Here is a 15,965-nt window from a genome sequence, read left to right as displayed (position 1 = left end):
TCTTCAGATAGATGCCCATGAGTGGGATTGCTGAACGTATGATATTTCCATTTTTCTTTTTTTTTTTAAGGTAAATCCAGATCACCTTAAATATGGCTGCACCAGTTTTCATTCTCACCAACAATCCATAGAGTCCTCTTTCTCTGTATACTCTGCAGTATATAGTTTCTGCATCTTCGTTATAGGGGGTCTTTTCACTGTGCCATTCTCATGGATGTAAGAGGAGATCCTATAGTGATTTTGACCTGCATCTCTCTTATTGAAAGCAATGCTGAATGTGTTTCCACTTATCTATTGAGGTCTGGACATTCTTTTTGGTGAATTGTCTGTTCAGCTGTGTTTCCATTTATTTACTGGATCATTTGCTTTTTTTTTTTTTTGCTGTTAAATTTAAGATTTTTTTTTTATCTTAGATATTAACCCCCTTGTCAGTTGTGTAATGTGTCAATATCTTCTCCCATTCAGTAGGATGTCTTTTTGATATACTTACATTTTTCTTCTCTGTGTAAAAGCTTTTTAATTTGAGGTAATCCAATTTTTCATTCTTGTTCTCATGTTCCTTGCCATGGAGGTCCAGTCTCCAAAAAATCTTTTTATCAGTGTTGTCAAAAATATGTAGTTTATTATTATAGGTCATGAATTTAGGTCTTTAATCCATTTTGAGTTTATTTTTGTGTATGGCGTTAGAGTGACCAAGCTGCATTCTTTTACATGTGGTCATCCAGTTTTCCTAGCACTGCCTATTAAAGAAACTCTCCTCTATTTTACAGTCAGAGGTTCTTTATGTGAATTAAGTATTGGTATGTGCCGGGTTTATTTCAGAGCTTTGGATTCTGTTCCGTTGATCTGTGTGTCTATTTTTATTCAGATACATATTGTTTAAAGTACTGTTGTCTGCTAAGTCAGGTTAACATGATGCTTCCATTTCTCCCCTTTTTCAGGATTTCTCTAGATGTTCGAGGCTTTTTATGGTTCCATATAAATTTTAATACATTTTGTTCTACTACTTTGAAGAATAACATTAGTATTTCAGTGGAGATTGCATTAAATTTATATGTTGTTTTTGGTAGAATAGTCATTTTGACTATATTGATTCTCCCCATTCATGAGCATGGAATGTCTTCCCATCTCCTTATGTCATGACCTGTATCCTTTAGCAAAGTCTTAATAGTTTTCATCCTTCACCTCTTGATTAGATTATGTTAACTGGAAAACAAGTCTCAGTGATAGTTAGACAGAGTTTAATAATAGTCACAGTGAGCATTTGAGTCCAGGTAACAGTCTCACAGATTTTACTCTGTGAGAACTGTTTCAACAGACGCAAGTTAGAATTCCGCTTATATAGGTAGGAACAATGAGTTCTTGACATTAAAAATGTAATGATTCTTGATGAGGGGCTTCTGTTTCTAAGTTGTTTTGACCTAAATATATGTCAGTTTCATCTATGCAGAGAAAGGCAATGTGGGATTTAATCTCTTCTTTTCTAAAGAATACCTTGTACAGATGCAAAGGCTGGCTGCCCATGGTTAAATCTTCTTTATTTGGCTCCTTAGTCATTAGTGACTGTAAAAAGACTGGCTTGACCACAGTCTTCAGATTTTGCATGGCTGTTTTAGAATTCAGGTCTATGCAGATGGCTTTACTCTCTTATCAACTAGAGCAGGGAAAGATCCTTTGCAGAATATTTTACAGTGTGTTAACAGTTAATTGCTAGGTAGTTGGTTCCTTTTGATATACTTGTCAATAAATCTATTTTCTTCATTTCATTTTCTTATTATTTGTATATAAATATGCAACTGATACTTTTGTCTTGATTTTATATCCTACCACATTGTTATATTCATTTGTTGTTTATAATAACTTTTCTTGGCATCTTTAGACTTTTCTGTTTATAGTATCATATAATATGAAAATAATGAGGAAACCATGTCCCTTCTCCCCTTTTACATTCTTATTTTCCAGGATGGGTTCCTTTTACTTCTTGTTGTCTGCTTTCTCTAGCTAAAAGCTCTAATACTAAATTAAATAGGAGTGATAGACATCCTTGTTTGCTCTTGCTCTAAAGAAAACTTCCACTTTTTCACTATTAACTGTTACATTGGCTGTAAATTTGTGATATGTGGCCTTTACTGTGTTGAGGTATTTTCCTTCTATCCCCATCTTATTAAGAATTTTCATCATAAATAGGTGCTGTATCTTGTCAAATATCTTCTTTTCAGTTATTGACACTATATGATTTTTATCTTTTCTTTTGTTGATGTAATATGTTGATTGACTTATATATATTAAACCATCCTTGCATTTCCATGATATATACCACTTGATCATCAGATATAATCCTTATATTGTTGAATTCAAGTTTCTACTATTTTTTTAAAGATTTTCCATGAACTACTAAGATTTTCCTACCTACTCTCCTTCTTAAGTAAGGGACCAGGAAAAAGAATAATTATAAGAAAGTAAAAATCAAAATCAACAAACAACTATGAACCAGAGACACTCTATGGGGGGTGGTGGGCGGGAGGGGAGGGATTGGGGTCAAAATAAGGGGGTCGCAATTGTATGGGGAATATAAAAATAAAATTTATAATAAAAAAATCCTAGAACTAAGTCAAATTTATTTTATTTATTTATTTTCTAAGTTATTTTTATTAATTTTTTTATTTACATCATTGTTCATTTTTAAACAATATTTGCTTCCCCCCACCCCCTCAGGTGTAGTCCCCATAGTTTCCTTCCCCAAAGCACCTGTGCACCATCACCTCAGTACCTTGTGCTCCTCCCTCCCCACCCCGCCCCCCCATCTGATCCCTCTCCCTCCTCCTCACCTGCAGGATGTCTCTGATTTATAATTGTCCATTTGCTTTGTTGTGTTTTGTGCTGTTATTATTTTACACTGATGTCTTATTTGGTTCACCTATATTCCTGCTATAAGTGAACCTATCCGATACTTTTCTTTTTCCTTCTGGCTTATATCACTGAGCATAATTCCTTCTAGGTCCATCCATGTTGCTGCGAATAGCATGAGTTTATCTTTTTTGATTGCGAATAATATTCCATTGTGTATATATACCACATCTTCTTGATCCAGTCATCTATTTTTGGGCATTTGGGTTGTTTCCAGGTTTTACCTATTGTAAATAGTGCTGCAATAAACATAGGGGTGCAGGTGTTCTTTTGCATCACTGTTTTTGTGTCCTTTGGGTAGATGGAATTGCCAGGTCATATGGCAGCTCAATTTTTAGTAGACTGAGGAACCTCCACACAGCTCTCCATAGTGGATGGACCAGTTTGCACTCCCACCAGCAATGTAGGAGAGTTCCTTTTTCACCACATCCTTGCCAACTTTTGTTGTTGCTTGTTTTTTTGATATGTGCCATTCTCACTGGTGTAAGGTAGTATCTCAGTGTAGTTTTAATTTGCATTTCCCTGATTATAAGGGATGTTGAACGTTTTTTCATATGCCTGTTGGCCATTTGCATTTCCTCTTTGGAGAAATGTCTTTTAAGTTCTTCTGCCCATTTCTTGACTGGATTGTTTATTTTGTTTTTGTCGAGTCATGTGAGTTCTTTGTATATCTTTGTGATCAGTCCCTTATCAGTTGACTGGAGTGCAAAGATTTTTTCCCAATCAGTGGGGTGTCTCTCTGTTTTGGTTAATGTCTCTTTTGCTGTACAGAAGCTTTTCAGATTGATGTAATCCCAGGTGTTTATTTTTTCCTTGACTATATTTGCTTTGGATGATGAGTCTTTAACAATGTTATTGCGATGTATGTCTTGTAGTGTTTTACCTCTATTTTCTTCTATATATTTTATGGTTTCAGGTCTTCTGTCCAGTTCTCTTATCCACTTTGAGTTGATTTTTGTGCACGTTGAAAGGTAGTGGTCTAGTTTCATTTTTTTGCATGTGGTGGTCCAGTTTGCCCAGCACCATTTATTGAACAAACTGTCCATATTTCATTGCATATTCTTTGCTCCTTTGTTAAAGATCAGTTGTTCATATAAGTGTGGTTTTATTTCTGGGCTCTCTATTCAGTTCCATTGGTCAAATTTTTTAACACACTAGAAACAAGAGTGGCTATCAGGCTCCAGTTAGTGATATTTACACTAGATGCTAAAGATGAGTGCTGTAAAGGAACTCAATTCCAGGAGGACAACTCTGGCCTACAGATGTAGAATACACTGATCATGACATGCCTAAAGGGAGAAATTCACTTAGAACATGAGTGGTCAATGCTGGAGATCATAGGGTCCAGGCATTTCCATTTTCCAAAAGAAGCCCAGGCCAACATGGGAGTTTTTTGACCTGCTGGCATCTAGGTCATCTTTACATAGTTCTGTGTGTTTTCAGACCTGACTGTGCTGATGTAAAAGGGGAGTGGGGACTCGGTTTCCTCTGTGGTTTGCAAGCAGTACGGAGCTTGGTGACAAGGCTGGATAAATGATTGGAGAATAATTACCAGTTGCTCCCCCACTCCTCCAAAGCCTGCTTCTGTTCCTCATTGTCTGTCATCACAGAATAATTCAGCACAAAGTGATGCTCATTAGATGGAACTCTCTAGCCTAGTGCAGAGTGGAGCTTTTAAAAAACTGATTTCTTAAATAATTTGTTCTAAAGACAGACTTGACACAAAGCTGGCATGATGATCAGCAGGTCACTGTGTGAGAGCAACAAAGATGATTATTCAGGGTCTGGCCTTTACTAGACCCCCATCTTGCCCAGAACTGCTTTGCATTTCAAAAGCCTGCCTATTCTTTAAGAGCTATTCAAATACTACCTCCTGGAGGGGAAAACCCTCCTCTTGGAATGGGTCCACAGGTTCTTTTGCATTCTTGCATAGTTTAGTTCTCTCTGTCCCCTTTGGCTTGAATTTATAGACCTGAGTGTAAAAGCCTCTGCCTTTCTCCCGAGTGGTGTTTCTCAATGTGTTACCCAACATTACCTGGGACCCTACCTCCAAGGACCAATTAAATCATAAACTCTGGGCATGGGGCCCAGCAGTCCATGTTTTAACAAGCCCTTCCGGTGACTGACACAGGCTAAAGTTTGCAAATCACTGAAACTAAACTAGGGACAGAAGTAAAGCAACATTTCCTGAGTACCTTCTGTGTACCAGGAAGTACCTTCTGTGTACCTCCTGTGTACACGTATTTACATAAGAACATACATACACATATTGTAGGGGCAGGAAGACCACAGTGCAGGTTTTCTGATCCCATGCAGACTGGGTAAAGGAGTCAGAGTCCTCAGTGGTTTTGCAGGCTTTTATTGGGATTACCAGGTACACGGCAGGCAGGCCTCCTGGCCCCCAGCAGGTCTTCACTCTGGGCTCTCCGGTCTTCTCTCGGTTTCTGCTTCTCTCTCAGCTTCTACTGGTGTCCCTGTGACGCCGCCCTTAAAAAGCCCAGTCTCAGCCCAGGTGAATCCCATCTACCTATGCCCACACCCTACTCCAGGTGCCCGCCATCAGGCATGCATTCAGGACCACAAGGATCCATCATCTATCCTGATGGCGGGAGGGCAGAAAAGCCTGACATTTTTTTCCTTACCCTACAAATCCCTAGATGAAATAGGAGTAGAAATCTAGATTTGAATTCTAACCCTGTGACTTACTAGCTGCATGAACTTGCACAAGTTCTACAAAATGGGGAATAGTAAATAGCACCTTCCCTTCCTATATACAGAAATTCTGTGAGGATCCCATGAAACTGTAGATAGAAAAGCTTTAAAAACATTAAATCTTGCCCTCATAGGTAATCATAAAAGCCTGCAACCTATCAGGTAAGCCTGTGGTCCATGGTGATGGATGTGTCAGGGTACTTTCAGTTGCCAAGAGCAAACACACACTCAACCTCAAGGAAAGGCAGGTGTGGCAGTAAAGTAGTTTCAAAAAGATTCACATAGTTTGGGACTGAAATAGGCACTGAAAAGCTGCGGGAAGCCAGCTGTAAGGGTCAGGACTGACCACTGAGCAGGTTTTCTAGGATCCCATGCAAACCAGGTAAAGGAGGAATCAGAGTCCTCAGTGGTTTTGCAGGTTTTTTTATTGGGGTTCACCAGGCATATGGCAGGCAGGGATGCTGGGGGGCCAGGAGGCTGGCAGTCCTCCCAGCCCCCAGCAAGTCTTCACTCTGTCTGGGCTCTCCGGCCTTCTCTCGGCTTCTCTTTGGCTTCTACTGCTTCTTTCTCGGCTTTTCTTTTGGCTTCTGCTTCGGCTTCTACTGGCGTCCCTGTGATGCTGCCCTTAAAAAGCACAGTCTTGGGGCCTCCCCGGTGGCGCAGCGGTTGAGCGCTGGGTTGCGAAACTGCGCGCGGCCTCTGCAGCGCCGGCTCGATCCCCGGCTGCTCCCCGGCCACCAGAGGAGGGTCCCACATGGCGCGCAGACCTCTCCTGCCGCCCGCTGCTCCCCTCAGCAGTGTACTTCGGTCCTTCTGCCTGCTCTGCTCCCCGCTCTGGCTCTGGTGAATTCTCTCACCCTCCCGCGCTTCTGACTGTACCCAGTGCATGTATAAACAAAACAAACAAACAAACCAGCAAACAAATAAATAAAGCATGCCTCTATAAAAAAAAAAAAAAAAAAAAAAAAAAAAAGCACAGTCTTAGCCCAGGTGAATCCTATCTAAATCGGCCCACACCCTATTCCAGGTGCCCGCCATCAGGCGTGCATTCAGGACTGCAAGGATCCATCATCTATCCTGATGGCAGGAGGGCAGAAAAGCCTGACATTTTTCCTTACCCTACACCAGCCAACTCCAGAGCCACCCTGCATTCTCTTGTGCTCATGGCGGTGTGTTCTCGTGTGGTCGCATCCCTATGGCTCCCAGAGCTTCTGTTCCATCCTCCACCCCGAGCTGACTGCTCACCTGGGCTGCTGCCTCTGAACTTGACTCCTCCCTGGCCAGAATGACCTCACCTGCCCCTCACCTCCCATTATATTTTTCACTTTTATTACTGACTGCCTGAGTTGTTTTCCAACTACTGGAGCTCAGACTCTGGCCCAGATCCTCCATGTCCCTGGCCACATCATAGAGCACCAGTCAAGTCAGTCTCTAAATGGACTCTGCTTGGGCCAGTGCGCATCTAAGTCCTATCAGCTGTGGCCAGTCATCTGCTTAGGCGGGAACTCTTCACAAGAAGCTCTGGGTGAAGGAGTGATAAACCCATGGGGGGGGGGGGGGAGTGTCTCCAAACATGTGAGCATGCGCCTCTCCTTGTACCCTTAAGCAGCATGGCACTTCTCAGTCTCATTGCCACTTCGTGTGCCTCAGTGGCATGTGCTCACGAGACAGGGCAGAAGGCTACACATGTGTGTCGTTCTCTAGGAAAGGCAGCAGAACCAGAGGGACTCTGTTCTACTTATAAAAGCTGCTGCCAGTCGCCCTGGGTGAAGAGTAAGCTGCCTGCCTGTCCAGTCCCGTCCCTGTGCTCATTCCTGTACACTCAGCTGGAGGTTCCTCTCATAGGACAGGCCTTACCATGAGGCAACTTATCTGAGGACACAGCAGGGAGATTTAAAAAGCTGAAGTCTGCCCTTAAGTAAGCAAACCTTCTTTCCTCCCCTTGGGCCATAAACATGATGCAGATTTCCCCAGTTTCTTCTGTTTGTACAGTTTTCTAAGTAGCAACAATTTGATTTGATTCATTAGATCACAGGATTTTTTTTTATAAATATCTTTATTGGTATAAAATTATTTTTTAATATTTTATTTTATATAATTCTTACAGCATTTTTCATCTTTGCACAATGTATGCATTTTCATTATGGTTATATTCCCCATACAATTGCACCCCCCCTTATTTTGACTCTAATCCTTCCCCCCCCCAATAATGTGTCTCTTGTTTATAGTTGCTTGTTGATTTTGATTTTTACTTTGTATTAATTAGTCTTTCTCCTGGTCTCTTATTTAAGTTTTCTAAATTCCTGCTATGAGTGAGACCATCCAGTATTTTTCTTTTTCTTTCTGACTTATTTCGCTGAGCATGATCCCTTCTAGCTCCATCCATGTTGCTGCAAACTGCATGTGTTTATCTTTTTGAATGTTGAGTAATATTCCATGGTGTATCTGTACCACATCTTCTTGATCCAGTCATCTATTTGGGGGCATTTGGGTTGTTTCCATAGCTTAGCAATTGTAAATAGTGCTGCTATAAACATAGGGGTGCAGGTGCCCTTTGGAATTAATGTTTCTGAGATCACAGGATATTTGATCTGAAAGATCATCTAAGCCCTCTTCTTCACTACTCAATCCTCAGTAGACTATATACTCAATATAAATTGCTGAATAAAAATAATAAATTTTGTAGATGCAAAGTGAAGAAAGGACCTGGACATGGTCACCTTACAAGCTGGTGGCAGGTGTAGGACTAAGACCTAGTGTGTCTTGATACAGTCCAGGCATGTTCATTATAGAACCAAATTATTTCAGGTTTAGAAGATTACATCCAGCTTATCTGTAATCCTTCTGCAATATTCCTGCTAGTTATTAAATTGTTCTGCTTTGAATATATCCAAAGACTGAAAATGTATGATCTTAGAGATCACCTAGGCCATTTATGTAGTCATTCAGCTGAAAAAACATGCACTTAACTCCTATTTCAAATCAAGGATACTGTTTACTGAAAATTCAGAGAGAAATACACATTTCCTGCCCTCAAGAAGTTTATAATATTTGGGCAGATAAATACACATCAAGGATCTGGCCCAACACAGTGAGTGATATTCTGCTCTCTTACAAAATTCTTTCTTCTTTTGAGCCAAGTGCAATTGCCAGGAATGATAGTCCTTACTCGCTGGACCTAGGTCAAGTTGTTAGGGCCACAAAACAAAAGTCTAATCCCTATTTCACATAATAGCCCTTTGTATGTTTTTAAACAAAGTCATACTCCCTAAGTAAGCTAAATCCCCAATTCCTTCAAAAGTTCTTTTATCCATCTGGTTGTTCTTTGATGAACATGCTCCAGTTCATCTCATTGGTCTCTTAAATCTGGCTCCCACATATGAACGCCTAAATTTCACAAATGGTCTGAGAGTGCAAAGTAAAGTGGAACTTCCCACTACTCACTTCATTCTGGCTCTTGTGTATTTAAAGATGCAAGGAAACCATAGCTTTATTGGCCACCAACTATTCTCTTGAATCTAGTTGTGCCAAACCTACTACCCTGGCCTTTCTCCTGTTTCCCCCATCTTCCTGCTCAGTTCCTCAGTACTATAAATTTTCTTGAGTGTGCTGCTGTGTAAATCTCACCAGACTCTGGAAAATCAGACATGATGCTTGTCTTCAAGGAGCTCATAGTCTTGCTTATTTGGTCAAAATTAGTTTGTCCCCCAAGAAATAATTAATAAAAAACAAAGACCAAATATATTTATAATCAGGGGAACCATCTTTTTCCTTGAGCCTTCTTTAGAGCTCGTAGTAGTGGTTGGTAGACTTCTGGGTATGATTGAAAACAGATCTGTTAGTTCAAATGCCAGTGCAGAACTGGCTTCAAGCCCAGGCTGTCAGGGGCTTTGTCAAGTTTTTGTCATTACATTGACCTAGACTGTTGCAGACTGAAGGCCTTTGAATTCCATCATCTGCAAAGAAAGCTGGGGCACCTACAGGGACTAACACCTCGTAGGCCATGGAACAGCTTTCCAACACCTGGCACCTGCCCAGTGCCAATCTAGAGAGCACAGGGAGAAAAGTTCTTTCAGATGTTGGCGTGAGTCTGCCTGTGTTTGGACTTCTGGGAGACAACAGGTTTAATTTGCTTTGACAGTGTCTTCCCCCAGGAGGAAATTTACCCAAACACCCTGCCTTCTTCATATTCAGCACATTGCTTGTTTGCTTTCCCACTTTACCTTGGGGAGTTTCTATGTGTTTTATGCATGTACGTGCATGTGTGTTTACCTCCACTAACCCACATAACCTTTGTTAGATTCATTAGACCAACTTAGAGTATTGTTTTGGTTCAAAGATTAAGGCATATATAACCACTCCTTTAAACCAAAATGCCAGCTCCTCCAGGTCCTGGGCAAGCATGTTTATATGCATAGTGTTATACTATTTGCTCCTCAAAATAACTCTCTCAAGTGGGTTCTGTTATTATCCCCATTTCACAGATGAAGAAGCAGGTGTTTAGAAATGACTTGTCTAAAGGCACAGAGCTAGTAAGAGGCAGCTGGCCCCAGAGCCCATAGTTTGGTCCAGACCATCTACAAAACACTTTAACTTCAGATAAAAGTTATTTCACCTACAAAATTCACCCTCACAGTTGTGTGACCATGAGCAAGTGGCTTCCAATCTCATTCTCTATCTGAAACAGCAAAATGGCAACAAAGGTGCCTATTTCTCATAATTATTATAATTATATACCTCTCACAGTTCCATTTGAGGGAACAAGAGGGTCTCTGTTAGACTCTTCCCTCAACCTGGAGTTGCTATAGAATTAAATCCCAGCTAAGCTCTCCAGTTTGTTTCCCTTTCGTCTTTTGGTTGCTGATGGTAAATTTGGTCCTCTTTTAGGAGTAAAGGAAATATAATAGATACAACCTAGAGTATAAATTTTACTAGCTGCAATAAGGTTACACATCCAATCATCCAATCAGCTGTCCTAGAGTCCAAGTTCTTCTGGCCTGAAGTATTAGCATCCTAGAGAGAAACCAGGAGGAGGCATCAGAGGGTGGATCTCTGTGGGGCAGTAGGGAGACCCTGGTTCTTCTACTGGGTACTCAGTTGTCAACATCCAATTTTACAACAGAAGCAGAGGAAGGAGTTGTAGGTAGTAAGTGCAGACTTCTGTTAACTGGAATACATCAGAGAGACATCAAGAAGGTACTAGAAGGGAGGGTTAAATGTTAGGTGAAGAAAGGAGAGACCCAGAATGGCTATCAGCCTCCAACCTCACTCATAACTGATTCTTTCCTGTCTTTGGTGCTGCAACCGTAAAGCAAGCTCCTTTGACCACAGAGGGTTGTGTTCTCAGGCTAGGGCAAGAGGTGGGCATGCCCACTCCACGGAGATCTGAAGGTGAAAGAGCCTCCTTTCTGCTGCTAGTACTTTGTCCCTGTGAAATATGAATCCCCTGGGCAGTTGGGCTACCTGGTATACCTCTTCCAGCCAGGATTTTCCTCCATGGCCTCTGCTTGTTTCCTACAAAATGAAACTTCAGGATTTCAAGAAAGAATAGCAGAAGGTGGCAAATGAAAGCAGGTTTTCCCAGACCTCAGCCCTAAACTCAGGAGGCTATATCATCAATGGTAATCATCTTTCACCTGGATACGGTGACACTGAAGATTTATTCCACAGATGGGTAGTGAACAGGCAAAATGAGGCTCTGTGGTGTGTTCCCGAGGCCCACGTAGTTTCTCCATTCCAGGGTCCCCTCCAGGAAGGAGCTTTGTTGTCTTTTCTTCCTCCTGTAGATGCCCCTCTGTATTTCCAGCAGTATTTTTTTTTCAACATCCAGAGAACACCCCCTCATAACACATGTCCAGAGAATGAACTGAACTGGGCATTCAAATATTAATGGAAGGAAAAACAAGTTCCTGAAAATGTGATTTCCTACCAGGACCTACTGCTGTGGTAGAAAAACAAAGCTGGGGGAAAGACCCTGTTTCCTAAGTTACCATACACCCAATTATGAAACACCCAGTTATCTATAGGCATCTGGGTTCTTAATCCAGATCTGAGAAGATCTAAAGGTACACCTCCTGATGAATGAAGGCAGCTGCTTTTTGAACATAAGCAAAGCAAGAGGAGCCAATAGGGGGAAGTAATTCACCAGACACTAACTGGGAACATACAGCATGTTCATGAATAAAGTTCATGTATCTCCCGGCCAAAGAGTGACCCTTTGTGAGCATTTAGCATCAAAATATGTAGTCGATGGAGACTCATTATTTGTGGGATCCCAAGCAGACTCCAAGTCATTGAAATCCTCCCAAATGGAAGAAAAACTATATACATAAACATTTCAACAAAAGGAAATTTTTCCAAATGTCTCCCTTCTACTTCCTTGTTGCAGTCCTAAAATTATTCCATGTCTCCCAAAATTTCTACCTTCTCTGACACCAGTAGCCTGGGGCAAGTTTTGTAGCAAACAGGCTTCTATTCTGTCAGGTTTAGCAACCAGCATTATACTCCATCACAGAAAATAGGCTTTTCTCACTTTTTCTCTAAGAAGACTTGTTGGCATATGATTAACATGTTTGAACTTTGCAGACTTTGTGAATCAAAATTTATGAAGTACACAGCACTTACCTGCCATTGATCCTGTTAAAAATCCAACTAGTAATTACAGTAATTTTATTAGGAGACATAGTCTGTCCTATTGGGTTTGAGAAGGACTGAACCATGGAATTTTAGATCTGGGAGGGATGTCTGAGGTTGATTAGTTGAATTCATTCAGGAGTAGCAATAAGCGTTGATTGAGCCCCTTTTGTAGACTGACTATCAGGGCAAATACAGACATAAATGATCTCCATTTCTGCCTTCAAAGAGTTCTCAGGCAACAACACAGATTATGTGGTGCTTTTTTATATGGAGTAACTTAGTCTGTTTCAGAAATCAGGAAGCCATGTTAAAGGAAATCTTTGAGCTGGATAGAAAAGAAGGAATAGGGGTTGCTAAGTAGGGGATGCAGAAACAGAAGAGAAAGATCAAGTGACTTGGCCAAGGCCCCACAGCCATGACATTACAGAGCAAGATGTGGAGGCCAGGCCTTGGGCCTTCCAGCCCTGTGTATCTTCTGCAACAGGAGACACCCACCCTCCACTTGTACCATTAGCAAGTAGCTTCAAGTGAAAATAATATTGCCTTAAACTTTACTCACAGTTCTTATTTTTTAAAGGAATATTGAAAATGAAATGTCCTAAGTCATCCCTTATAAAAACAGTGTCTAGGAAGCTTCTTCTGACTTTTAGGCATGACAACATGGATTCTTCCCAGAAAATTCAGTGAAAAGCCGGGTCCCTCAGTGCCCTGGCTTTTGAAACTTGTTCTGCTGTGACCCAGACCTGAAGTGAGGCCACATGTTGGATTAGACCCTCTTGTTCTTTTTATTTTATTTTTTTATTTTTTTTATTTATATAAGACTTATTTTTTTTATTTATACAAGAGCTGGGGTACAGGCCAGATGCGTGGGAGGGTGAGAGGATTCACCAGAGACAGAGCGGGTAACAGAACAGGCAGACTGATTAAATACACTACTGAGGGCAGCAGCGGGCAGGACAGGAGACGTCTGCTGCGCCATGTGGGTTGCTCTGAGGCCGGTGGTGATTGAACTGGTGCTTCAGAGGCTGTGGACAGCTTCACAGCGCTGCGCTCAACTGCCTTCACCACCAGGGAAGCCCAGAACCTCTTGTTCTTAACAGCTCCTGTGTTAAAGAGGGACCTGGAGTGTGTGGGATTTCCCGTTAACAAAAGGAACCATATCCTGCCCCCTTTTCCTAAGTTTTTAAATAGTTTCCAAGTTGGTAATGGCAGACACTTGGGAATGGGCTTTCTGCACATCCCATCTATTCATACCCAAACCACTCTTCAAGTCCATCTCTTCCTAAAAGCCTCTGCTCTCCCGGTTTTGCCCCATAGCAGTTGCCATTGCATTGACCTGAAGTGTCAAGCCTTGATGGCTTTTTCTGGATGCCTTTTCTTCACTGTTGCTCTTCATGATAGAAAGAATTTTAGAACAGAACGCAGTCCGAGGGATCACCCCTGCCAGTGCTTTCATTTTGCATTTGAGGAAGATGAGGCCTGGAGAGAGGAAGGAAGCTGCTTTTGGCACCTGGCATAGACCCACATGCTGGTCTCCTTATGTCCAAGCAGAGCTTTTTCCCTGGCTCCTGCTTCCATCCAAGGGACAGTTATCTCCTTCTCCCAGATAAGCTGCAAATTTCAGGACATGGGCTCCTGTCTTATATGCTAACATCTTATTTAACAGAGGCTTTATTCTTGGCTTCCTCACAGATGAAAATTAGGGAAAGAGGCTGAATCCTTAGCTCTGCCTCTCCCTGCAGACTTTTTCCTCTACTTGCAATTCTGACTCTGCTGCTCAGTCTGAGACCTCTGGCATGTCTCTGCAAGGCCCAGAGAGTGTATTATCATTGAGATAATCAGACTTGGGACCAAAGGCCTAGGTTCAAATCCTGCCTCCATGTGTCTTAGTAGCTGTGTGGCCTTCAGTGAGTACTTTTATCTCTCTCTCTCTCTCAGACTCCTTTAAAAAGTGTGTTAATAGCAACACATGCTCAAAAAATTGGTGGCAGTGAAATGAGATAAACTGCATGAAATACATGGCAGTTTAGTACACAGCGGCTTCTTCGCTTTATTCTTCATCTGGCATTATTGAGATTTTCTAGATAACAGATTTACTAAGTAGAGCTACAAACATTGACTAATTAATTTCTTGATGAATCTTCTGAAATGAATGCTTTATTTCTTGGCCATGTCACACAGAGTAGACCAAAAGTATTAGGAAGAAGTAGAGAAAGTAACATTCCAGAAAAAATATGGACATGCTAGCAGAGACTGGGATGAAGGAAGGGCAAAGGAAAGATAAGAGAAAAATCCAATGCCTTTTGAAAGGCCTCAAATATCTTAGCAAATGGGAGTCAGGAAGGGGTTTTATGCAAGAGGATCAGACTTGTTCCGGAGAAGACAGTGAGGCTGCTGGGTGGAGAAGGAATCAGGTGGAGAACAAGAGAGGAAGCTGAGGTCACTGCATTAACCTAGATGAGAAGTGGGGGAACCTGGACCGTTAGATGAAAAATGAGCGGTAAGAAAAGACATTTACAGAGGCCCAGTCATTTTATGAAAAAATGAATTCATGGAATATTACTCCATTATAAGAAAAGTGTGAAACACAAGTATATAAAGAAGACCACGGTAATTGTCCAATAGCCCAGTATCCAAAGGGAAACACTGTTAATAAGCTGAAGGGTGGTTTCCAGCGCGCTCTGCTAAAGAATTTCTAATGCATTTGTAGATACAGATTTGGTTCCTAAAAAATGGTCGAGGCAGGTGTCTTCCAGAACACCTCAGCAAGAGCACAAGTAACACTGTGAACCCTCCCACTTCCTTTCACCGACGGTCCGGAAGCGCTCATGTGTGTCAGGCTTAACCTGGGGCTGGATCCTGGGGTCCCCTCTTTGAATAAAGGGGTTTCTGTCTTCAACTCTCCCTCTCTTCTCCCCCAGAATCGGTGGATAACTGCCCCAGCAACTGCTTCGGCAATGGAGACTGCATCTCGGGGACCTGCCACTGCTTCCTGGGCTTCCTGGGCCCTGACTGCGGCAGAGGTGAGGCCTCTGCAAGTGAGCCCCTTCTCTGCGGCCGGGCACCCGGCTCAGGTTCCGCTGCTGCTGAGGGCAGGAACACCAACTCAGGCTCCTTCAGGGCCAACAAAAGCCATCCCGAGGGCCATCCCTGAGAGGGAGGTCTGCAGACACAGCCGCTGCCCGGCCAGCCGCTGGTACCCACATGTGCATCGCACCAGGAAGGGGCAACCTCGCTGAACTTAGTGTCCGTTTGGGGGAGGCATGGGGAGTGGCAGAGGGGTCCTTTGAAAAGCAGAGAAGTAATCAGCCTTTGCCCGGTGTCTTTGAAGCTCCACTGCAGCTGGTGTGTTTTCTCTGTGGCCCAGGGGATGGGGCCTGAGTTATTGCTCTATTACACCCTCTAATAGCACAGACAGAATCTTGGCTGAAGCCAACAAGGTTGGGGGGAGTGGGGGCGGGGGCTTGGGAGGCAAGGCTGTTCTTCACCACACAAGACCCTGATGTTGCAGCTATTTGGCACATACAGTGCTAATGATAACCCCTATTGAGATTGTTTAAAAGGCCGCCCTGCCTCTTCCCTGTGCCTTTAGCCTGTAGTTTTGGCCAAGAAGAATTAACAAGAAAAATGCCGACGGAGATTGTAGTTGCTGAGAATTTAGCACTCCATTGAGAAAATAAAACTTACCCTTCCATTTTGAAGAAATTACT

The 15,965-nt window shown here is 42.3% G+C and overlaps 1 protein-coding gene across 4 annotated transcripts in view; it reads left to right on the top strand.

The window, feature by feature from the left end:
- The window catches only part of TENM4 (teneurin transmembrane protein 4), a gene marked incomplete at both ends in the record, with an annotated part of 390,357 nt that overhangs the window by 229,897 nt on the left and 144,495 nt on the right, over positions 1 to 15,965 (top strand). For all 4 annotated transcript variants that reach the window (XM_084236342.1, XM_084236341.1, XM_084236340.1 and 1 more), the window contains one exon: positions 15,177 to 15,278. In XM_084236342.1, the coding sequence (XP_084092468.1) occupies positions 15,177 to 15,278 (102 nt within the window). The remainder of the gene's footprint in view (positions 1 to 15,176; positions 15,279 to 15,965) is intronic.

Source organism: Talpa europaea, assembly GCF_964194135.1.
Source record: "Talpa europaea genome assembly, chromosome: 1".
NCBI lineage: Eukaryota > Metazoa > Chordata > Mammalia > Eulipotyphla > Talpidae > Talpa > Talpa europaea.
Note: the sequence above shows the minus strand (reverse complement) of the source record. Positions and strands in the feature narration are given on the sequence as shown.